Source organism: Meles meles, chromosome 16, assembly GCF_922984935.1.
Source record: "Meles meles chromosome 16, mMelMel3.1 paternal haplotype, whole genome shotgun sequence".
NCBI classification, from domain to species: Eukaryota; Metazoa; Chordata; class Mammalia; order Carnivora; family Mustelidae; genus Meles; species Meles meles.
Window position 1 is genome coordinate 71,590,809 of NC_060081.1, and position 24,011 is coordinate 71,614,819.

The 24,011-nt window shown below is 43.0% G+C and overlaps 1 protein-coding gene across 1 annotated transcript in view; it reads left to right on the forward strand.

The window, feature by feature from the left end:
• SLC9A8 (solute carrier family 9 member A8) overlaps positions 1-24,011 on the forward strand; it is a 70,948-nt gene that overhangs the window by 3,539 nt on the left and 43,398 nt on the right. The window contains exons 3-4 of the mRNA XM_045980114.1: positions 5,188-5,268; positions 19,018-19,076. Of these exons, the coding sequence (XP_045836070.1) occupies positions 5,188-5,268; positions 19,018-19,076 (140 nt within the window). The remainder of the gene's footprint in view (positions 1-5,187; positions 5,269-19,017; positions 19,077-24,011) is intronic.

Genomic DNA, 24,011 nt, shown 5'->3' on the forward strand with positions numbered 1-24,011 from the left:
TCGAGTACTGAAAAATACAAACAACAAGCGGGCAGTGTCCCGCATGGACCCGATATGCTCGAGTAATTGTGTACCTTGTGAATGTAGTTGAGTTCTGCTTCTGGGGGATTACTTCAACAATCAAGGCCTCCTTTTTTGTTTTTCCTTTTTTCTCTGCGGTATTAGTTAAATTTAAAGAAAAGCCGTTCTCTTCTTGATCAAGAAGTCTTTAGTACCTGAGTCTGTAATCCTGAAGGACAGTGTTATTAGCCTCTTTACTTAGTTGTCAGCTTGATAAAGTCGGCGGCATACCAGGCAGGCCTGGAAGAAAACCTTCGTTTTGTAGTTACTTTGTTTCCTGGGAAGATAATAAGGCTAAGTCAGACTTTCAGAGTAATTTTCAGGGTGTGGAGCACTGAAGGTTAGTTTGTGCCAGAAACCGCAAAACAGGCTGTTAGACTGCTTTTTGGTCCTGGCTAAACCCTGTGCAGTGGTAACACATGTGGGGGCCGGAAGGGTCTGAACTGTTATTTATTAGGGCACAAATTTGAATGGGATCGTCTTTTTCAAACAGATCATGAGCCTAGACTCTAGAGTCACTCTCGTGTCAGGGGGTTTTGTTTTCACCTCATCAGACTGTGGGCAGGCTGTGAATTGGTATCTCCACTTTTTATGTGTACGTCAGCATGCGTGAGCAGAATGGAATGCTTTCTTTTTCAAGAAATTTGGAGGCATTTTTACTCTTTTCTTGTATATTATCAACAGAATATTATATGTCTTATATATTAGATGTCCAAACAATATGCTTCTGATAAAGTCAAAAAGAATTGCAATTGATAGTGTTAACTCACTAAATACATGAACTACAGTGAATTGAGGGAAATACTAGTACCTAGTTTATTCTAGACTTCAGGAACTCCTGAAGAACCTGGAACACATGTAACCACTTTTGTTTACTATTTTATTTTTTTCTAAGATTTTTTTTTTATTTTTTTTTTTATTTATTTGACAGACAGAGATCTCAAGTAGTTGGAGAGGCAGGCAGAGAGAGAGGAGGAAGAAGGCTTCCCGCTGAGCAGAGAGCCCGATGTGGGGCTTGATCCCAGGACCCTGGGACCACGACCTGAGCCGAAGGCAGAGGCTTAACCCACTGAGCCACCCAGGTGCCCCTAAGATTTTTTTTTTATTGGGGTGCCTGGGTGGCTCAGTTGTTAAGTGTCTGCCTTCGCCTCAGGTCGTGATCTCAGGGTCCTGGAGCCTCACGTTGGGCTCCCAGTTCAGCGGGGAGCCTGCTTCTCCCTCTCCCTCTGCCTGCCCCTCCCCCGGTTGTTTTCTCTGTCTATTATTTGAGAGAGAGAGCACAGCTCAGGGAGGGGCAGAGAAAGAGGGACAAGCAGACTCTCCACTGACCAAGAAGCCCAACGCGGGGCTCGATCCCAGGACCCATGCGATCATGACCTGGGCCAAAGTCAGACATTTAACTAACTGAGCCCCTCAGATGCTGCTTTTTTTTTTTTTTTTAAGATTTTATTTATTTATTTGACAGAGATAGAGATCACAAGTAGGCAGAGAAGCAAACAGAGAGAGGGGGGAAGCAGGCTCCTTGTAGAGCAAAGAGCCTGATGTGGGGCTCGATCCCAGGACCCTGAGATCATGACCTGAGCTGAAGGCAGAGGCTTAACCCACTGAGCCACCCAGGAGCCCCAGATGCTGCTTTTGTTTACCATTTTAGTCAAGTCAAATGAAAGTATAACTTTTATGTCCTACAAGCTTGTCAAAGGATTATAGTGTATTCCCCTTTTTGAGGAGGGATGCCAAAACACCAGTTACTTTTGACTTTAGAAGCTTGAAATCAGTTGATTTAACCCTTGCTGATCTTGGACTCTGCAGAAACAATGGTGAGTCATTTTTACTGACTTACATTAGAGTTAACAATTAGCATCATTTGACACATTTTATGGGCCTTTAAATTTAATGGAGTTATTAAAATTGATGTGCCTATGTTTTAATATAGTTTCCATAGTTATTACTTCGGGCATGAACATTTAGAAACAGATTAACTTGTGGTATACCTGTCCTCCACACCACACGGAAGTTCTTGTCCTTTCTAATTTTTTCCCGAATATTCCTGAAAGCATGGATGTGTCTATGCATGTATACGTTCATAAGCACATTCACACATACAGGCACATCTAGTTGGTATTTTGTTTGTTTTAATATAAATAGGTTCCTATAATTTGCTTTTTCATCTCAGAATGTCTTAGAGGTCTTTTTACATTACCACTCTTTTTTGTATCTATCTTTTTTTCTTTTAAAGAAGATACATGTGTTAAAAGAAACATAAAATATATCCCACTGTAACCATTTTGCAGTGTACAGTTCAGTGGCATTTAGTACACTCAGAGTGTTGTGCAACCACTGCCATTATCTAGTTCCAGAATGTTCTCATCACCCCAAAGGCAGACCCAGTACCCTTTAAAAGCTGTCACTCCCCATCCCCTACCCCTACTCTCTAGTAAACACTATTTTGCTTTCTATTCCTAGGAATGTGCCTACTCCATTTCAGGCACATAGAATCATACAATATGTGACCGTCTACGCCTGGCTTCTTTGACTTAGCATTGTATCTTCAGGGTTCATGCGTGTTGTAGCGTGTGTTAGTAGTGTGTTCATTATTACGGGTGAATAATAATCTCATGGAGATTGTTCATCGATTGATGGACATTCGGCTTGTTTCTGCGTTTTGGCTGTTGTGAGTCGTGCTGCTGCCGACATTTGTTTACAGGTTTTCGTGTAGACATATATTTCTGTTTCTATTGGATACATACCCAGGAGTGGAGCTGCTGGGTTAAATGCTTACTCTATGTATAACTCTCTCAGAAACTCCCGAACTTCCTACAGAGGCCGTACCAGTTTACATCCCTTCCAGCAGTGCCCCCGTGTCCCAGCGGCTCCACTTCCTTGCCAACACTTGTTATTTTCCATCGCGTTGTGTTTTTTAATTACGGCCATCTCGGTGTGAAGTTGTATCTCATGGCCCTGATTGGCATTTTTCTAATGACCAGTGATGTTGAGCATCTTTTCCTGTGCTTATTGGCCATTGGTATCTTTGGAGAGATATCTTTTCTGGTTCTTGGCCCATTTTTAAAATCATATTGTTTGTCTTTTTGTTGTTAAAGTGTAAGAGTTCTTTATGTATTCTGGTTACTAGACCCTTATCAGATAAATGATTTACAAATACTCATCCATTCTGTGGGTCTTCTTTTCAGATCTCATTCTTTTAAGTGGCTGGAGACTGGCCCTGGCATTGATAAGCCTCATATTTAGCTCTTTCTGTTGATAGACAGTTTTTCCCCCTTTGCTCTTTTTTTTTTTTTTTTTTTTTTTTTTAAAAGAGCGATAGGGGAGGAGGCGCAGAAGGAGAGAGCTGGATCTCATGATCCGGAGAGTCAGGGGTATGACTGAGCCATCCAGGCACCCTCCCCTTTGCTTTTAAAGGTGCAAATTGATGTTTCATTTATTTTTTTTTTTTAAGATTTTATTTATTTATTTGACAGACAGAGATCACAAGTAGGCAGAGAGAGAGGAAGAAGCAGGCTCTCTGCGAAACAGAGAGCCTGATGTGGGGCTCAATCCCAGAACCCTGGGATCATGACCTGAGCCGAAGGCCGAGGCTTCAACCCACTGAACCACCCAGGCGCCCCTGATGTTTCATTTATTAGGATAAACTTTCTAAATTAATTTTTTCCTCTAGCTTGGTGCCGAAGAGGACCAGAAGCTGAGTGAACTCCCTAGATCTGTATTCGGTGTACTTATGTACCTCCCTTTATAGACAATAGGCCTGCCTTTATTGACATGTGTTATTGTGGTTATGCATTAGAACATTTTTTTCTTGCTCTTAGCATTTAATATAGGATTTTTCTAACGAGGTTAAATATTTATAATAAAGTAACACCACAGATTGATAGTTTAAAGCACAGAACGAAAGGAGGACACAGTTTCTCTATGTACAACCATTTCCTTTTTCTGGCCACCTGGTACTTTTTGGTGGGCCTAAAGATATCTAGTTTGTATGCGCAGGTTCTAACTGTGGTCATTTAACCGCCCTGCAGATTGTTTAAACGTTTCCTTTTACGAAAAAAGGCAACAATTATTTTTAGTGCTCTTAAGATAATACTATGATTAATGAGATGGTATACCACCTAGGTGTGTAATGAAAGAAAGGGACGTGCACACTTGCATTGGGACCATGAGATTACATTTAGGAATTATTTATGTGAAAGTATGCTTTGTGGGGTGTCCAGAAATAATTTTTTCTTTCAAACAGTTTCACCTCCTCTTGTTTCCTTTCTTTTCTTTCATGACACCACCTCTGTGAGAAAAGTCAGACATTATTCCTATTTTGGAGACTGAGGAATGAAGGCAGTTGGGAGGGAGGTAGTGGGTGCCTGTGGTTAAGGGCCTAGCGTTGGAATTAGGCTCAACCCTGCAGCACCTACCAGTGACATGAGGTTATGATAATAATAACTAGTTAAGAAGGGTGTTGGGGGCCAAGTGAGCAAGTGTTTGGGAAGTGTTCAATATAGCGCTGGCTCATGGAAGCCCTTAACCATTGGGAGCCCTGGTACCCAGTTGAGGATCAGGCACCCCATCTTTTGTTCGCTGATGTTCTTAAAGTATTTACTTTGTCCTCTTTGTACAATACTCTCTGTATAATACTCTCATTTCCTTCTCTATTCAAAGAGAACCAATCACGTGGTGGCAAAATACTTTGCGTCAGCATCTTCTGTGGCAGTTATATTTGCATAAAAGTGATTGATTTCACGGACTTCCTTCTCACCATTTCAAGTTTTCCAGTTAATTATGTCAAAACAGTTGAAGACTTTTCTCAGAATCCAAGAGATTCAAATAAATACTGGAACTAGGCTTAACAAGTTAGGAAAACATTAGGTGTGTGTTGTTCTCTCAGTAACCCCTAGCAAACACACCAGTCTAGGCATATAAAGAAATACGGAGACAGTGTTATAAACACTGTCTGTTTCCAGGTTAAGAAATAAGAGCTTGAAAATACAACTGCAGTTTATTGTGTCATTGTTCCTTGTACATACATTTTCCTGGCAACACCCCCAGAAGTAACCGCGGCTTTGAACTTGATGTTTATTACTTAAAATTGTGCCATTCTAACAATGTCTTCTTTTTTCCCCACAGCCATCTGCATCATATTGGTGCATCTACTGATCCAATACAGATTACATTTCTTGCCGGAGAGTGTTGCGGTTGTTTCTTTAGGTAAGTGCTTATCTGCGATCCTATAATAAAAGCAGTAACAAAAACCATTTTTCCAGTGCCTTCCTAGTGCCAGGAACCACACGAGGTGTGGTACGTTTCTGGTTTCATTTAATACTCACTGCCACCTGCTAAGAGGGTGTTATGATCCCATTTTACAGGTGAGGACACTGCGGCTCAGAGAGGGGTGCTGACCGCCTAAAGATCACATAGAAGCCCCCTCTGTGTAACTCGAAGGCCTTTCTGCTTCTGGAGCTACCCTTGGGGCACACTGACCTCTGTTCCTAGGCTGTGCAGACACCCAACTCAACTAAGACGATTAATTGACAATTCGTAGGGTCACTGAATTTTACAGCCAGAAGGGACTCTCCCTTGACGGTTTAGGAAGGAAAAATGGCTCACTTCCATGTCAGTCGAGAGTTAAAGTCTTCAGGAACATTCCATTCTAGCTCACATTTCTCTCTTGTTTCCTGCTGCAGTTAATTATTAAGATAATTAGCCTCTGTATGTCAACTGTACTTCAGTGATAAATAATAAAAGAGAAAAAATTAGCCTCTATGTAAAGGGAATGAATCAGTGTAATAACAGATGCGAGCTCACCTGCAAGTTAATTGAAATGGTTAATGAAGGAAGATGCAGGGACCTTACTTTTCAGTAAGTATTAAAATCAAGACTAAAATGTGGGCGGGGTGCTTAAGGCGTAGTATATAAGCTTTCACTAAGATCAGCTAAGGCGTTCATCAGTTTATGATATTGTAGTTACTTTTACTAGTTTCCACTTGCCTACTAATGGTATTTAATTTCTCCTTATCACCACTGATGCTCTGTAAGTTAATTTTCTTTGCCTTGTAGGTCTTGTTTAGCATGTGTAGTAATACTTTTACAGGACAGCGATGGTTTAGGTTAGCTTTGGAGGTGAACATTCAGACTTTGATTCACCTTCTCTTGTGCCTTCTGCATTCCTGTATCCTGGTTCAGCCCCTCCTGTGTTTTCCCTGGGCCTCACGCTGCTACTAAGTGTCAGGTTCCCGCCTGTGGGCTTTTGCATTGCCGCCTCATGTAAGCCTCACACCGCCCAGTGATGCTGTATCTTAAGGAAGAGACACCACTGGAGAGTACTGGTCTTCAGTAAAGAGCTGGAAAACAATTTTCCTCAGAGTTCCTGTTCTTTGTTCAGCAGTCTCTAGAGCAGCACATCCTGGCAGATTCAAACAACCTTAGCTAACGAGATAGTCTTCAAGCTCTAAGCATGGGATGGTCATTTACTAACACCCCTTTCTTGCTCTGTGGCATACTGAAAATAACCTGCACGACTAATACCTAACAGAACTCCAAGGAATGTACAGTTTTGGGCTCAGTTTTCATAGTTTCTTAGAATAAGAACTGTAGTTGGTGTGGATTTAGGTATTATGCACATGGAAAGGATGGTTCTCTTAATTTGGTTTGGAATGTCATGTTCACTCCTTGAATGTTTGGGTAACTGCAGGTCAGCGAACACCAGTGCTTCTTTTAGGAATTACAGCAGACATTGCTGGTTGCCTACCCAAGAACCATTTCCCCCTCCTTCCTTGAAAACACCGTAATTTTGATCAGGAATCTTGCCGCCGCGCACACAAAGAAAATGAGCTCCTCCAGGTCAAGACTGGTCTTTATGCCATCACGATAATTCCACTGTCCTTTGCCATTGATTGGTTGAATGAGTGAAGACAGGAAGGCAGTATGAAATCCCGTTCTGGCCCTTGAGACCACGGGGAAGGGCTGAGTGGAGTGTAGTCTGTCCTCTCTGATTAAAAAAAAAAAAAAAATCTTCCCTACCTTTGATGCCGTCCTGTGAGGATGTGATGCCTGGAGCTCTGGTGCATGTCCTGAAGTCACACTGTGGCTCAGAGACAAAAGCCAGAATGCTAAGGATTGCCAAGAGGGACAGCTGGGAAGCCTGATTCTCGACTGCATTGTTGTGTTGTTGAATTGACAGTTCTAGAGCGGCCTGTTAATATGAAGTAACAAACATCGGTGGTTGAAGCCGTTTTTAGGCAGGTGTTCTTCTACTTGCAGCTCTAAGCATCTTAACTGATTCAGGACTCTTTACACTTGAGGGACAAAATCAGTTCAAATTGATTCAAAGCAAACACATTGGGGAGGGTGGAATTGCACACCCACCGGCCCAAGGAACCGAAAAACCTACAGGGGGCGCTAGCTTGCAGCTTAGCTGGATCACATCTCCTGGACTTTGTTTTTCTTCATTTCTCAACAGTACTTCCCTTTGTTTTGGCTTCACTCTGAGGCAGACTCTCTCCTGAACCTTTCCAGCTTCAGGCCTACTCTCCTTACAGTAGCAATCACAGGGGGAAAAGTGGCCTCCTCTTCCGCCTGTTCCCACCAGAAATTGTAGGATGAACTCTGACCTCATCGCCTCCCCAGCCTGGATGGGAAGTGGAATGATGATGGGGATTGGCCAAGTCTCCCCATCCCCAGGTTCATTTCTTCACTGATGCAGCAGAAATAACTAGCCTGTACAGCTCAGTCATGGGAGGGTTGATGGAAAGTAAGTCTTGCTTTCAAAACTTCCGTTAGCTAACTCAAGTGATTGGAACGCTAAGAGCAGTTCCAGGGAGAGGGCTGGGGTCCAGAAGTATTTTTTATTATGTTAGAGGACATTTGGTTAGAATTTAGAAATGCTGACAAAGCTATCAAAATAGTTCTGTATTTTATAAAGCTATGTCAATTGAAGGAAAACTTTTTTCCTCGTACTGGAGCAAAGTGTAACAAAATATTGAGATATCCACCATTTCAAGAATTGCCAAGTTTTGTGCCAACAAAGAATCTAGATGAAGTTGCCAGAGAAAATGAGGTTTTCCATCTTTCAGGGATAAGCTCTCCCAGCCTACCTCTACTGGCCCAGAGTTGCTTTTCAGTTTGCTGTCATTTAGAGACATGATTGGTCTTTGATGTTAAAGATTTAGTGTTCCTAAGAAACTATCTGTATAGAAGAGGACTGTCTGCCCTTTAAAAGCACATTTTCCTCTTCTGTTTTATTGTATTTTCGGGTGAATCTCAGACTTTTCTCATTCTTTATAAGGAAGTATCAACATGAAAAAAATTTTTAAAGATTTTATTTATTTATTTGACAGACATTGAGAGAGGGAACACAAGCAGGGGGAGCAGGAAAGGGAGAAGCAGGCTTCCACTGAGGAGGGAGCCCGATGCAGGGATCCCAGGACCCTGGGATCATGACCTGAGTTGAAGGCAGATGCTTAATGACTGAGCCATCCAGGTGCACATCAGCATGAAATTCTAAAGATATTTCCTTGACGCTTCTTCAGAGCTTTTTGGATACTTTTTATACTTATGGAATTCTGTAGCTTAGGCCTTTAAAAATTTTTTTTTCTTTTTTTTTTTTTTTTGCACAAACAGCTATACAGAAAGAAAAATCCTTTTCATTAACAAGTTAACTTCAGCTGTTTTTATTATGCTTCATTCTCTTCCAGACCATACATAGGCTTGTACAGATTAGATGACTTTACTTGGTTTGAGTTTAATATCATTTTTGGTGTTCTTTCCTTTATATTACTCTTTCCATATATTAAGTTCACATATTTACATTTATTGGTGCTGATAATCTGTGTACTTTGGCCTGAAATTTATAAGGTAATAAAATGAAATAATTATACTGCCTACTGTCCACTATTGTATGTAGCAAAACAGGAGACTTTCTCCCCCACAATCATATTTCATTTTAGAGAGAGGAAAAGTCAGAAGGGGTTAAGTAAGGACTGGAAATTTGCCCTATCCAGTGCCAATACTACTGGTAATTAGAAAACCCAGATTTGATTGAGTCATTGACTAGGATAAAAGTGCTCCCTCATTATAACCTTCTTAACTATGTGCCTTTATTTTTTTTTAACTTTTTTTTTAAAAAACTGTGTGCCTCTAGTTTTATTAACTCATTCTTGTTTTAACTAAAAGATTTTGGTTTTTTAAATTCAGTCTCTTTGTGTCAGTGGTAATTTTGAGTGGAATGTGATGAAAAATCACTCAGTTCCTGAGTTATTGACTAAAGGAAATTCAGAGGAAAGCAGATGTAGTAGATATTCTGATTGTACTTAAGTTCTTAAAAAAATTTTTTTTCTTTTTTTAGACAAAGTGAGAATCCTAGCTGAAACTGTAGCAGCTTTGTTCCTTTTTAGACTAGTAAAGTCTAACTGATGCCGACACAGCCTACAGTGTCTCATGGGGAATGCTCCTGAATCTGAGGTGCTTTGATTTTTTTTTAAGAGATTTTTTTTTTAAGATTTTATTTATTTATTGGACAGACAGAGATCACAAGTAGGCAGAGAGGCAGGGAGAGAGAGAGGTGGAAGCAGGCTCCGTGCTGAGCAGAGAGCCTGATGCGGGGCTCAATCCCAGGACCCTGAGATCATGACCTGAGCCAAAGGCAGAGGCTTTAACCCACTGAACCACCCAAGCGCCCCTGAGTTGCTTTGATTTTTATTAGAGAAGAAACAGGCACTCATTTGTTGGTGCTAGAGGAGCTGTCTTAGAGGCAGAGGCCAAAACTGGTTGTCAAATTGACGAAATGATCATGTGAGACTCGGGATTTTTGTGGCCGTCATGTTCCAAGGAAGAATGCTAGCACTGACTCTTAGTTCCTGGATGCAGGTCAGAGGTGACAAGGTCTTGGAGCACCTGTTGCTTTTTTACTGCCGTGAACTAAATGTGTGCTTGGTGTGGAATAATTTCCTCCTTTTTCCTGGAGTCTTGGACTTTCCTAGTTTTATGGTCATCTTCTTTCAGTTGAGCATTTTGTCATCCGTAGGTTGTATATTTTATTCTTAAATCTTCTAGTTACGTGGGAGTAGGGAGATAGGCTAAATTTTAAAATAAGAAAGGTTGTTAAATAATTATATTCTGAAAGCTGGTGTTTGGGCTGATTCCTCGAATTTCCTCACTCACCATCTAAATGTTCTCCTCTGTGGTGGAAAAAGGAATAATGTTCCTCTGAAAATGTGAGCTACTTTAAAAACAAAACATATAAAATAGGCTTTCCACAGAAAACAGACAGCCCTGAGGTACGGATTCTCATCTTAACCTGAGGGACTCCTTTAAAGTATCCTTGAGGTGTCTGCTGTAGACTCGGTAGCAGAATCAAGGATTGGATTTTCAAAATTACGTTATGATAATATAACTTGATTCTATAATTACAGCTGACAAAATATGCTAAAAATATTTTCAAAAAATCATTTGTGGCTCAAAGAGTATTACATAAGTAATTATATTCCTTTTTGCCTCATGATATAGTAGCAGACCTATTTCCTCCTGAAGATCAGGGTCCATTATCCCTGCTAGTATGGTAGCCTGTTTCTAGACCAGCTGGTCTGTTGGCTCAAGTTGCCCAAAGGCACCGGGCAGCAGCCATTGCAACTCTTACTATGTGCACCCTGGGGGAAATGTCACCTTCTGGGAGCCAGGACCTTTTGACCCCCTGAGCCTAAAGTTTCAGCCTAAGAAACAGAAATTCCCCAGGTAGGAATCACCACTCCCAAGTGAGTCCCTGAGAGTGATGTTGAGTGGGGCCGCTCCTACTTTTACCCACTCTGTGCTGTCTGTACCCATGTTTACCCTTGGGGATATACTACTCTATAACAGCCATTGGTGTTTAATTGTGTTGTGTTGTTGTTGTTTTTAAGATTTTTTTTTTTTTTTTTTTGAGAGAGAGCACTTGTGTGCATAAAGCCGGTGAGGAGGGTAGAGGCAGATGGAGAGGGAGAAGCAGACTCCCTGCTGAGTGGGGGAGCTCAATGCGATGTGTGCTTAATCCCAGATTGGGATTGGGATCCCAGATTGGGATCACAATCTGAACCAAAGCAGATGTTTAACTGAGTAGGCCACCCAGGCGCCCCTGACCATTGGTTTAAGGAGTAAATTGCATCCTGGGGGGAGCATCATTCTTCACAGGATGTCATCTCCAAGCTGGTGCCTCAGTTTCTTTGAGAGACCCTCTTACCACACTGGCTGGCCGGCAGCTTCTGGAAGGGGTGGTATGTGGTATAGGGCCATATGGAGTCCATGGTCACATGCCTGCGGCTGCACCTTCTTTGCCGTGGAGGGTTCTCTTAGTTTGATACTCTGTTACCCAGTATCCCCGTTCGGTGGCTCAGACACTTGTGGGTCCTGGGCAGTGGCGCTGGCCCGAAGACATATAGCCGGCACACGTGTCAGTCTCAGTCCAGATGAAATACCACCCTTTCTGGGATGGAGGGGGTCTGAGGTTGTCAAGTTGCTAGCATGTAGCTAGCTGGTCTTTACAAGGGATGGGACCGGGTCAGGTGACAGGTGTCAGTCTCTGTGGCTGTCCAGTCATCCATTCAGCAGTGGTAGGAGCTAGAGGAGCCATGGTGGGGGGCAGTCCGGGCTGCTGAGCCCCTGCACAGCTCCCATCTCTGCCATCGTAGCTTCTGTGTTCCTGAGCCCATTGCTCCAACACCGGAGTGGCCGAGCTGAGAGGCGGCCTGAATCCTCCATGAGCCACGCTTGGCTTTTTCCTCCTCCTGTCAGCTGGTCATGAAGAACTCCCAGTGAGGTCGATCCTGTGTAGGACCTGAGAGGGACGTGTTGACCGAACAGCTCTAGCGGACAGAGGCGTGGGGCGCCTGTTCACGTGGCATGCTTGTGGCCTCTAGAGCCACACAAGCCCGATCTGCAACGAAACACTTCCATCTTTCAGCGCATTGCTGCTGGGCCCCCCTGGCCCTAGAGCTGGGCCGTTGATGGCAACCCCACCTAGAAAGGACAGTTCTGAGCACGTGAGCACCTGACGTCCTATGCTCACATGCTCTGTCTCTGCCAGGGCCCCAGAGCATGCCAGCAGCTCTTCGGGGTTTTTCCTCAGGTGTTTTTCAAATGGTGTATAGTTCTCTGCTGCAAATGGCAAGACCTTGCTCCAGAAGCCCAGGGGTCTGTGCTGAGCCACCCTCCGACTGCAGCTTGCCTGAGATGTCCCACGCCAGCCCTCTCTACCATAGATACTTCTAGCTTGGTGGGGTCTTCCAGCTGGTACGGCTGCTCGAACCACAGCCCAGCCTGCTGCACGGCCCTTTCTTCTGGGCCCCGCTCAAAACTGTCAGCGTCCCACAAACCAGTAAATGGGTTGAAGGAGTTTTCTCCAAACCTGGAGGAGGCCTTCCAGGCCTTGTGCTTCTTTCTTGGCAGTAGGAGGTGGAAGGTACGAGTCTTGTCCTTTGCCTGGAGGCAGTGTCCTGTCATGCACCAGAGCAGTTGAGCCCGAACAGCTTCCCAGGTGGACGGCCCCCCGAAACGTTCTGTCCTTTGAAGCTCTGTGCTTCACCAAGACATCCACTCACCACTTCTTGCTCGTCGTAGCAGAGTAACATGATGTCCACAGTCTAGTAGACCAGTGTGTTGTCCCAGGGAACGTCGATATGGTCTGGGTCCTTTGGGACTAGGTTATGATGTAGAGCAGGAGTAACCTAAGACGTTTGACTTATTTGGGTCTTCTGTATAATCTGGAAATAGCCTGGGGAGCTCTGTATTCTAGTGGGGAGGTGGGGGCACTTCTGCCAGCCCGGAGGGTCCCCAGGAATCTGGAGGTTCAAGGTGCTTGTGTGCATCTCCCCAAGATAACGCCCCCACATCTCAGAGTCTCACTTCTTCCTTAGCAGGCCTGGCGGGAGAAGGTGTAGATGGACCCCCTTGAGTCCAACTTTCTCGGAAGATCTGCCACTCTTGTGGTTAAGTCCCGTGTCTGATCGTCAGTTCTAGAAGCCCACCAGCTTTGGGAGATGAGGGTCTACTCACATGTTACCAAGGAGACCCTCTGACTCTCACCCTTTGATTTTAAGTTGGTGATTGCCTGAGCTGTCATTTTCTCTTTACAAACATCATTGACCCCCAGCAACCACCACACAATCCCACTGTTCTTACTTCCTCCACCCCTCTCGAACCCTACAGATAATGCCTGAGCCACTGCCTCCCACCCAGTGTTCCTACCCAGTCCTCTGCAAGGGAGTCCTAGCAGTCCAAGGCAGTCCCAGGGGAGTGACCCTCAGGACTCCACCACTGTGCTGGGGTCCTCGTTGCCAGCTGGCTGCTGAGTAATCCAACAGCACCTTTCGAATTTGCTTCCTGGCACCACTCCACTCCTGAAACCAGTCGTCTTAAGTTGGCTGCTTAAAAGCTGGGTCTGAGACAGGGTTGGGGACAGATAGTTTATGGAGGGGTGCGCTTTATGAATAAATCTGTAAGGAAGAGAGGAAGCCAGACTAGGGGAGGAGGAAGAGCCAAAGGCCAGGCGGGATCTCCGTTTCAGCCCAGCCTGAGCCTCACTAGGAAGACTCTGGGGCAGGAAGCTACGCCGTGGTTGTCCTTCTCTAAAGCCAGGGGGTTGGACTCCGAATGCTGGCTTAGTTAGTCATTGGCTGTGAACTAGTGCAGGATGGGCACAGCCTGATAAGGTGCCTCTGGGCAGCCGAGGGCACTTTTCTGGAGTAGGGGACGGCTGTGAGCACTTAGCAGCCAGCATTCTCCGCAGCTCACATGGATGGGCCCAGGGAAGGGGAGCTGAGCAGGCCTCGTGTGTGAGAATGAAAAATGCCTGTACCCTGACCCAGCAGTCCCCCTTAGAGCAGTTTTTGCTCTGGATGCCCTGACCCACGGGGGATCATGTATTCAGATGGGAATGGTAGTGATAGCAAAAGCCTGGGGGAAAAAACCCAGAAACTCAAATTTTCACAGAGTACTCTTCTACATTTTAAATTTTGACCCATGCGCATCTGAAATAAAGTTAAAGTAATTCACTCTTACACAATTCTGGATCTGCTATTCACCAGGTAAGTGATGCCACCACGTAAGGCATCACTTAGCCTCGGTTTCCTTATCTACAAAATTTCCTTATCTATAAAATTCAGGTGACAGGGTCTTTACTTCCTAGAATTGCAGATATCAAGCAGGGTAATAACAGAATTCACTCAGTATAATGCCCACCTGCTAAGTTAATCATTAACTGTTAGCTGCTGCTACTAATATTATCATCTCTATTATGGTTTACTGCCTTGCAGGGTAGTTGTGAGAATGAACTAAAATAATGTGTATTTTATACATCAACACAGTGCCTGGACATAAGGGGGGTGTGTGTATGTGTGTGTGTGTGTGTGTGTGTGTGTGTGTTTAACACACGGCAAATAAATATATATGTACATATGTATGTGTTTTTTAAGGGAATTAAGATCGTGTTCTACATACTGTTTGACAACCTGATTATCATCCTTAAGACGTCTTAAGCATTTTTCCTGTAATATTATCAGGAACATCGCACAGTGATGGTGATAGAGCAACCATGCACCCTGGGACGGAGATGAGGGTTCTCTGGCTATGCAGACGGGGTGGGCCAGTGCAGTCTGCCTCTGTCTTAGCATCATGAAGTGGTCAGATGTCCAGAGTCACTTGCTGGCCCTGAGCCATCAGACAGGTCACTTCAGCTCCCTGAGGCTTCCTACCTGAAGCATTCTCTTGAGGATTAGGAATAATTTAAAGTGACAAATCCCAGGAGAAGGGGCTCAACAAATAATTATTAATTGCTGGTGGTGTCCATAATGAGGTGTGGGGGCACCAAGATCCACTGGGGGCAGAAGAAAATGTGAGAACTTGAGTTTCTATGTTTTTTTTAAGATTTTTTTCTGTTTATTTATTTTTAATCTTACTCTTTTACAATCTCTATTTTGTGTGTACATTTTCAAATATATTAATGTAGTAGCGCTGTTTTCTAATAAGAGATAAAAATTTATAACTCGAGAGTACATGCCTCTATTCTTTTTATTGGTAAGAATGTACAAATTGTATCTAGGGCATTATTTCCATCTGCTGGCGAGTTGTGTGGTGTGAATTCCTCCTGTAGAGTAGATCGATTTGACCTAAATTGGAACCTTTGTCTCAGAAGGGAAAGCAGTAGTTTCCAGTCTCACACTGCACCATAGTTTAGTCCTAGGACATCTAGAAAGGGTTGTTCAAGTAAGGTAACAGTAGTGATAATAACATCACATCATAGTTTACAGAGCTTTCTAGTGCCTCATAAATAATAATGTAGAAACAAGCTTAGGGAGTAGAATAGTTATGATTATGATCAATAGATACGATAATAGTTAATTATGCGTGATTTTCTAAAGATTTTTATTTATTTATTTGACAGAGATCACAAGTAGGCAGAGAGGCAGGCAGAGAGAGGAGGAAGCAGGCTCCCCATGGAGCAGAGAGCCCGATGCGGGGCTCGATCCCAGGACCCTGAGATCATGACCTGAGCCGAAGGCAGCGGCTTAATCCACTGAGCCACCCAGGCGCCCCAAATTATGCGTGATTTTCAAATGCAGCTGCTTCATATGTAATTACAAAAGCATTAACCCTGGTATTATACATTTACAAGGGAAAGAGAAAGTTGAGGTTTTAGTAGAGCAGGAAAACGCTAGCTTTAAAAATGAAATCTGAAACCTTGAAAAGGGGTTCAACCCCTAGTAATCAGGAGTGATTACTGAATGCAGATGAACTGCAAATGCAAAGTGAAATGAAGTACAACTGGTTGCCCGTCATACCGGGCAGAAATGTTAGTCTGATGATTATGCAGGGTTGGTGAGGATGTGGGGGTGCTCTGGGGCAGCAGTATAAATTGGTACAGCCGCTTCGGAGGACAGTTTGGCAGCGTTCTCAAGAGATAGAGATGTTCATGCTATTCACTCTCTCTAGATGTACCCGCAGGAAACACTCTTACACAAAGAGGCGTGAACCAGCATGTTCATTGCAGGACCACTGTTTACAGCAAATGGTTGGAGATAGCTATCATTTGCAAATGGTTAAAAAGAATTGTGGCTTTTTAAAAAATTAAAGTATAATTCACATACCGTGTACAATTCAGTACTTTTCAGTATATTCACAGGACTATGCAGCATCACCATTATCTAATTACAGAACATTTTCATCACTGCAAAAAGAAACCCTCTACCTATTAGCAGTCACTCCCCATTTCCCTCCTTCCCCCCTCCCTTGGCAACCACCAACCTACTTCCCGTCTCTGTAGACCTGCCTATTCCATACATTTTGTATAATTGGAATTGTATAGTCTGAGGCCTTTTTTTTTTAAATAACAGATTTATCAAGATATAATTCACATATGATACAAGTTACCCATTTTGAATGTACTATTCAGTGGGTTTTAGTACACTCACAGAGTTGTACAACTATCATAACAATCAATTTTAGAAAATTTTCATCACCCCCAAAAAGACCCCCATTCCTTTTAGGGGAATCACCCCCAAACTCCTCCTCCCCAGTCCAAGGCAACCATTTCTCTTGCCCTTTCTGCATGTTTCGTACAAACGGATCACAAAATAGGTGTCCTTTGTTCCTGGCTCTATTCACTTAGCACTTTTTCAAGATTCATCCATGCTGTAGCGTAGGTCAGTGTCCTGTTTTAATTGCCAGATAATATTCCGTCGTGTGAATATACATTTTGTTTCTCCATTCATCAATTGATGAACATTTGTATTGCTCCCACCTTTGGACCACTGTGAACAATGCTGCTAATGAACAACCATGTACAAATTTCTGTTACGAGCATTTGTTTTCTGTGCGCTTGGGTGCAGTTGCTGGATCGTGTGGTAACTCTGACTTTTTCAGAAACTGCCAAACTGTTTCCTCGCAGCAACCGCACCATTTTACCTTCCCACCAGCAAAGTATGAATGAGAGCTCCTGTTTCTCTGTACCCTAGCCAGCCTTCCCTGTCTTTTCATTTTAGCCATCCGAGGGAGTGTGAGGAGCTCTCTCATTGTGGTTTTGATTTGCATTCCCCTAATGATGTTAAGCATCTTTGCATGTGCTTGTTGGCCATTTGTATATCTTCTTTGGAGAAATATCTGTTCAATGTGTGGCATTTTTATGCTGTGCTGCGGAGCTGTTCAAAGGAATGAGGCAGATCTGTATGTAATAATCCCTGAGTGTGTCTCCCAACATTTTAACACTGAGCAAAATAGCAAGTAGTAGAAGGATGGATTACAGTACTGTAAATTTTATATAAATACACACACTCAGGACTGCGTGGTTAAATATGAACATGTAAGAGGATAGAGAATGATCTGGTAGAATATTTCCCAAACTTCAAGACGGTTGGTCATCTGGGGGCAGTTAGAGAAAGAACCAAGGTGGGAGTGGGATCTCATCAAAAAGGATTTTTGTCTTATTTATGATATTTTGCAAAGTATTCGTGAACTATTTGGTTAATAAAAAGTTGTATTGGGGTGCCTGGGTGCCCCACTGGGTGGCTCAGTGGGTTAAGCCTCTCCCTTCGGCTCAGGTCATGATCTCAGTGTGCTGGGATTGAGCCCAGCATTGGGCTCTCTGCTCAGCAGGGAGCTTGCTTTCCCTTCTCTGTCTGCCTGCCTCTCTGCCTACTTGTGACCTATGTCTGTCAAATAAATAAATAAATAAATCTTTAACAATCACAAAAAATAAAAATAAAAAATTGTACTAAAAAAGTCCTTAAAATGTGTACACCATTTGAAACTCTAAGAAAAAGGAAGCAACTGGAGAGCCCTGTCTGGAGAGGTTAGAATCAGTGCTTTCATGCCACCTGGCAATAGACAGCTTCTGTTCCGAAAATAGGTTCATTGACGCCCTTTACAGCCCAGATCTATTTTGTCTTGGTCTCTTTTTCAAAATAATTTTATAATTGTTTTACTAATATGTAACAATTCAAATGGCATAGAGGTTTATAAAGTTAAACTTATCCACTCTCTTCACCTGAATCCCCCTCCCCCACAGCAGTGAGTGTTCGAGCACTTTTCCTGATAAACTTCTCAGTTCTAGAATTGTCTCCTCGCACCAGCCAACAACGTGTTTCATCAGCTCTCTGGCTCTCCATTGTTGATAAGGAGAGAAGCTCCTTCCTCTGTAGGGGGAACGGAAGTCTTTGTCTTTAAGCATCTAGGACCCTGGTCTACAGGCTTGCTTTGTATCACCCCCTACCAGAGATTGTGATTCCGTAGGTCTGGAGGGCTGCTCCGGTTTCTTTAGCTCCCATGGTGATCCTGATGAGTCAACTGGGTTAAAAATCATTTATCTAGGGAATAACAGAACCATCATAAACTGTCTCCGTGATGCTTCTTTGAGAATTATTTTGGGTAGGTTCTTTACGAGAGAGTCATGAGCCTTGTCAGCCTTAAGGAAACATGCCTGAACTTAGATGGTCTGTTTTGTTCCAGGAATTTCACAGAATTTTTACCTCAGGTTATTTTTAGTGTTGAGGTTTTATCTCTAACTGAATACTCCACATAGAGCTGCCATCTGAATCTAAGAAAGTGATCTTGGATTCTTTTTTTGAGAATGGTGGGATGATGCAGTGTGGGGCAAACTTAGCACCTGAACTTTCTGTCTTCTCATACTGAAGACGGGTGGATGTAGCAAAACCGACAGGTGTTAAGTCTTCTGTGCCCAGCAGGCCATCCTGGGGTCTTGTTTTGTCAAGCTTTTGTTCCCCAGCCGCATCCCGCCCAGACTGTTGTTGAACTTCATTATAGCGTGTTGCCTGAGATGCGACTCAGAACTTCACATTGATTTCCATTCTTAGGTTTTCAGACATAAAACTTGCAGAAATCCATAGACGCTCTTTAAAGACATGTTAGTTTCTCTGGAATAATAAACAGCAATCTTCCTCGTATCTCAGATTATATTCAACTTTATATTTTCTCTTCTAGGTATTCTCATGGGAGCAGTTATAAAAATTATAGAGTTCAAAAAATTGGCAAATTGGAAGGTACGTTTGCCCAACTATTGATTTTTGAACATAACTTACAATTTTTGTTGATTGTTCTTCATTTTAGAACACTGATGGTTAGTTATGCGGCTTATCATTACTTGACTATGAGTGAAGCTTATATTGTTAATATAATTGTTATAAATGTTAATTTTTTAACATTCTGCTGGTTTAGGGTTGAGAGCTTTACATCTGACTTTTTTGAAAAAGCGAAAGTCTCAGACTGCTTCAAGTTAACAGGGGAACACTGGGCGTCATGTTTTGTTAATTATTTGCATGTGTATAATCTTAGGATTACCTGCTGCTGTCTGGGGGGAAAGTCTCTAATTAGCATTAAACATCAGTCAGTGGTTCTTGATGACAGCTGAACATAAAACGGATTTGTCCGGCACCGTGGGGCTTACAGAATGCTTTCTAAAGCGTAGTTCATGTCCTCATGACAACCACGTGAGGTAGACTGACCACATACTTTTTACAGATGAAGAAAGTGACCACAGGGAGCTTGAGACATGTCCAACATCACAGAGCTAGAAAGTGGCTGAGTTGAGCCTTAGGGCCGGATGCGCTGGCCCTGTGCTGTATTCTTTCCACCGTACCATGCTGACCTCAGTGTGGGCATTCATACCCCCGTGTTCACACAGTAGTCCACACACGAGCATTGTCGTGTGCCATAAGGACTAATTGAAACTCGAATTTCAACTTAAACTTGTACATCCATATTGAATACAGAGATTTAAAAAGTGTGTAACAAAATTGATTGTATGGGGGGCAATAAGGTTCATTTCAAAATATTAAAGAATATTTTGTCGCTAAAATTTAGCACACTCAAACCCCACTTGTTTTGATTCAGCTCCTAGGTGCTAGGATTAATTTACCTATGAAACTATAGAGTGTAAAACTTGCAAAACAAGCCACGTAGTCTGACCTACAACACAATTTGAACTGTTATAATTAGTATTCAGGAAATATTGTATGTATTGAGTGGAATCGCAAAATACACGTTGAGCTTCTCCTATGATAAGAGTTCCCCTCGGCTGGAGAAGGGACTGGGCAGGCCCCACCGGCGCACACTGTGAATGATCTCTGTGTCCTACTACAACTGGTTGAATTTCACCACCCTCACCGTGGCTAGTTGGAGGACAGGGGACACAGGCTGTAACCCTTTCTCTGCTCCTGCCTACAGCCTAATGTGTAGATCCAGCCTGCTAACTCATCTCATTTGACTTAAAATTAATTGCTCAGAATTGGAACTGATTTTAAACAATTAAAAATTGGTTAATTTTAAAATATTATCAATCTGTATAAAATGCTGGAGAGGTCACATAAAAACCTGAACTTCTAGCTTCCCTTAAAGAACCAGAAACTCTCTGAACATCAGGCCCCCATGCCACGCCACAGAGATCCAGCAGCTGCTCCTCTGGGGCAACGCTGTGTGGCCTGGGGAGCCTGAGTTGGTGACCCCTGTCCTGAGCAGTGGGGGCAGTGGGAGGGGAAGGGAGGTTGTCCTCCACTTTGAGTTTTACATGCTTCAGTTTTGTTGAATTTATTTTTCAGTGGACGTTACTTTCTAAGTTAAATAATAGTAGTATATTTAATGGTGCAGGCAAATGAAGTAGAGTTGGGCGGTGAATGCAATTCAGCACCCAGAGAGCTCTCCAGGCCATCTGGGCTCGAGCTCAGAGAAGGGGGAGGTTTCTAGGCCAGGATAGTTGGGCCAGGCTTCCCGGAAGAACAAGTCTGTGGAAAGCCGAACCAGGAAGCAGGACATCTGTTTGGAAACCCAGTGCTGGGGGAAGCAAGGAGCCTGGAGTTCTGTCTGTACAGTTCTGCTGCCAGACTGGCCTGCTGGGCTTGCCTTCCGCCTGTATTATCAAATACTTCCATATTTCTTTCTTGAAGCAACTTTATTTTTTATGTTTGTTTATTTATTTATTTTAAAGATTTTATTTATGTATTTGACAGAGATCACAAGTAGGCAGAGAGGCAGGCAGAGAGAGAGGGGGAAGCAGGCTCCCTGCTGAGCAGAGAGCCCGATGCAGGGCTTGATCCCAGGACCCTGAGATCATGACCTGAGCCGAAGGCAGAGGCTTTAACCCACTGAGCCACCCAGGCACCCCTATGTATATTTATTTTTTGTTGCAGTTTTTTTTTTAAGGCTTTTGTTATAAAACATATATAACATAAAATGTATTGCTTTAGCTGTTTTTAGCTGTACATTTCAGTGACTAAATACATGCACAATGTCGTACAGTCTTCACATTATTTCCAGAACTGTTTTATCATCCCAGATAGAAACTACCTAGTAAACAACTCCCCAGTCCCCCTCCCCACAGTCTGTTCTACTTTCTGTGGTTTTTTTTTTCAGTATTTTCTATTTTTTTAGTCACCCCCTATTCTACTTTCTGTCTTTATGAATTTACCTATTTTGTGATTGCACTTTATGTAAGTAGAATCATACAACATTTGTCCTTTTGTGTCTGGTTTATTTTACTCAGCGTGATGTTTTTAAGGTTCATTCATACTGTAGCATGTGTCAGAATTTCCTTCCTATTTGTGGCTGAATAATACTCTTTTGTAGGTATATACCGCACTTTGTTTATCCCCTCGTCTGTTAATGGACCGTAGGGGTGTTTCTACCCTTTGGCTATTGTAGACAATGCTGCTGTTAACATTGGATTACTATAGATGTTTATTTTAAAGGAGACATTATAATAATGGGTTATAATACTGTAGGAAACCAGTACTGTTTTTATAAATAATTGTGATAAAAACAGAGTAGTACAGAGGCCTCCTGAAGCCTCTCAGGTCAGGCTTGTTCTGTTGAAAAGCGAGATCAAGCACATTTGGAGAGAGGCTTTCCATGCCCTAACACCAGCCTGCAGTGTCTTTGAATCAAAAGGGGCTGACTTTCTCAACCTGGGAGGTCAGTGGCATGTGACATACACTGCTCAAGTAACATCTAAAATCATCTCATACCATTTGGGGGATGATGTTGCCAAAAGGAACCTAGGATCTTTCTGTAACACTAGGTACTCGCTAGAAAGTGGGACATGCATTTCCCGTGGCTGCCGCAGCAAATTACCTAAACTGGGGGGCTTAAGACCACAGAGGTTAATTATTCTTCCAGTTCTAGAGGCCAGAAATCTGAAATCAGGGTGTTGGCAGGGCCGTGTTTCCTCTGGGGAGCAAGTCCAGGGGATTTGAGGAAAATCCATCATTGGCCTTTACTGCTTCTGGTGGTCCCAAGCGTTGCTTGGCTGGGGCAGTGTAACCCCTTTCTCCTCTCTGTCCTCACATGTCCTCCTCCTCTGTGTGTGTCCTTTCCTGTCTCTTGTAAGGACACTGTCATTGGGTTAGGGCCCACCCACCCTAACTTAGTATGATCTCATCTGGATTCTTCCTTAATTACATCTGCAAAGACCCTATTTTCAAAGAAGGTCACACCTGGGGTTCCAGGTGGACGTGAATTAAGCCTGGAGGACACCGGGCAACCCACTGCAGGGGGGTTTATCGTCTTCCTCGGGGCGGGGCTGAGGGTTAGTTTCTGAAACTTCAAAAGAATCTATATAATGCCCCTACAACACAGGTCGTGAGAATAGGTTGCCCCACAAAACAGAGATCGGCCCATTTCTTTTCACATGGTCCCGGTCTGAGTCATGAGCTTGTTGCACGGGCAGTTATTTTAAGACTTAATAAGGCATTTTCAGAAGTCATTTGCTTTCTATTTTGAGCCTTTGAATGTTATTTTAGTCTTTATGGTAACAGCTGTACATTTGTAAGAATACACTTAGCCATTCTTTTGATTAGGGATTTTGACAGGAAATCTGACTGTCAAGACAGGTAAGAGGCGACAGACAAGACATGAAAACTTTCATATGAGAAAGTGCTGAATTTTGCACTGTTAAGTAGGTTTTTGTGTTACATGTGTCATTTTGAACTTGAGGACCAATATGAATTTTCCCTCCAAAACACCAGCAATTAAAGATATAGAAAATGAAATTATTATGTTACCCCTCCAAAGACGGCCATATTCTACAAATACCTTTCCTCATGGTACTTAATACTTGAATCTGAAAGCATGGCAAGGATCCTGCTTGGTAGCCTGTCCCAAGTCACAAGGGCATCAGATGGAGACTGTTTCATCATAGCCCCAGATTTAGGAAAATGGCACAGTTGTCTGTGACAGGCAGAGAAAAGGCAGGGCTGTTTTAAACATGGATAGCATCTACTCTTCCTCCAAGTGGATTTTTTAGGGCTTACTGTTACCGTTTTCCCGGAGAATTTCAATTTGTGGACTTATTTTTGGAAGTGTTCTGTTTTAATTGAAATGTTTTCTATATTAGAATTAACTTTCTTTCCTTAGTAAAGAATGAAAATCAGGGGCCCCTGGGTGCTTAGTCGGTTAGTCGTCCAACTCTTGATTTCATCTCGGATCCTGAGATTAAGGCTCACGACCGGCTCTGTGCTGGGTGTGGAGCCTGCTTAAGATTCTTTTTCTCCCGGGGCGCCTGGGTGGCTCAGTGGGTTAAAGCCTCTGCCTTTGGCTCAGGTCATGATCCCAGGATCCTGGGATCGAGCCCCGCATTGGACTCTCTGCTTGGCGGGGAGTCTGCTTCCCTTCCTCTCTCTCTGCCTGCCTCTCTGCCTACTTGTGATATCTGTCTGCCAAATAAATAAATAAAATCTTAAAAAAAAAATTCTTTTTCTCCCTCTCCCTCTACCCCTCCCCCATCCCTTTCTATAAATACACTAAAAAAAAAAAACAAGAATGAAGAGCATATACTGTGTGTTTAGAAGCAGTTCATATGCTGGTCACCTTTTAAAATCACTTGTCCTATATTTCTTAATGCAGGTTTTATTGTGTTTTTTGCTTTCTTCTTCTACTTGGTTTTATCATCAGGTAATCTTTTAAACATTGGGTGTTTCCACTGGGCT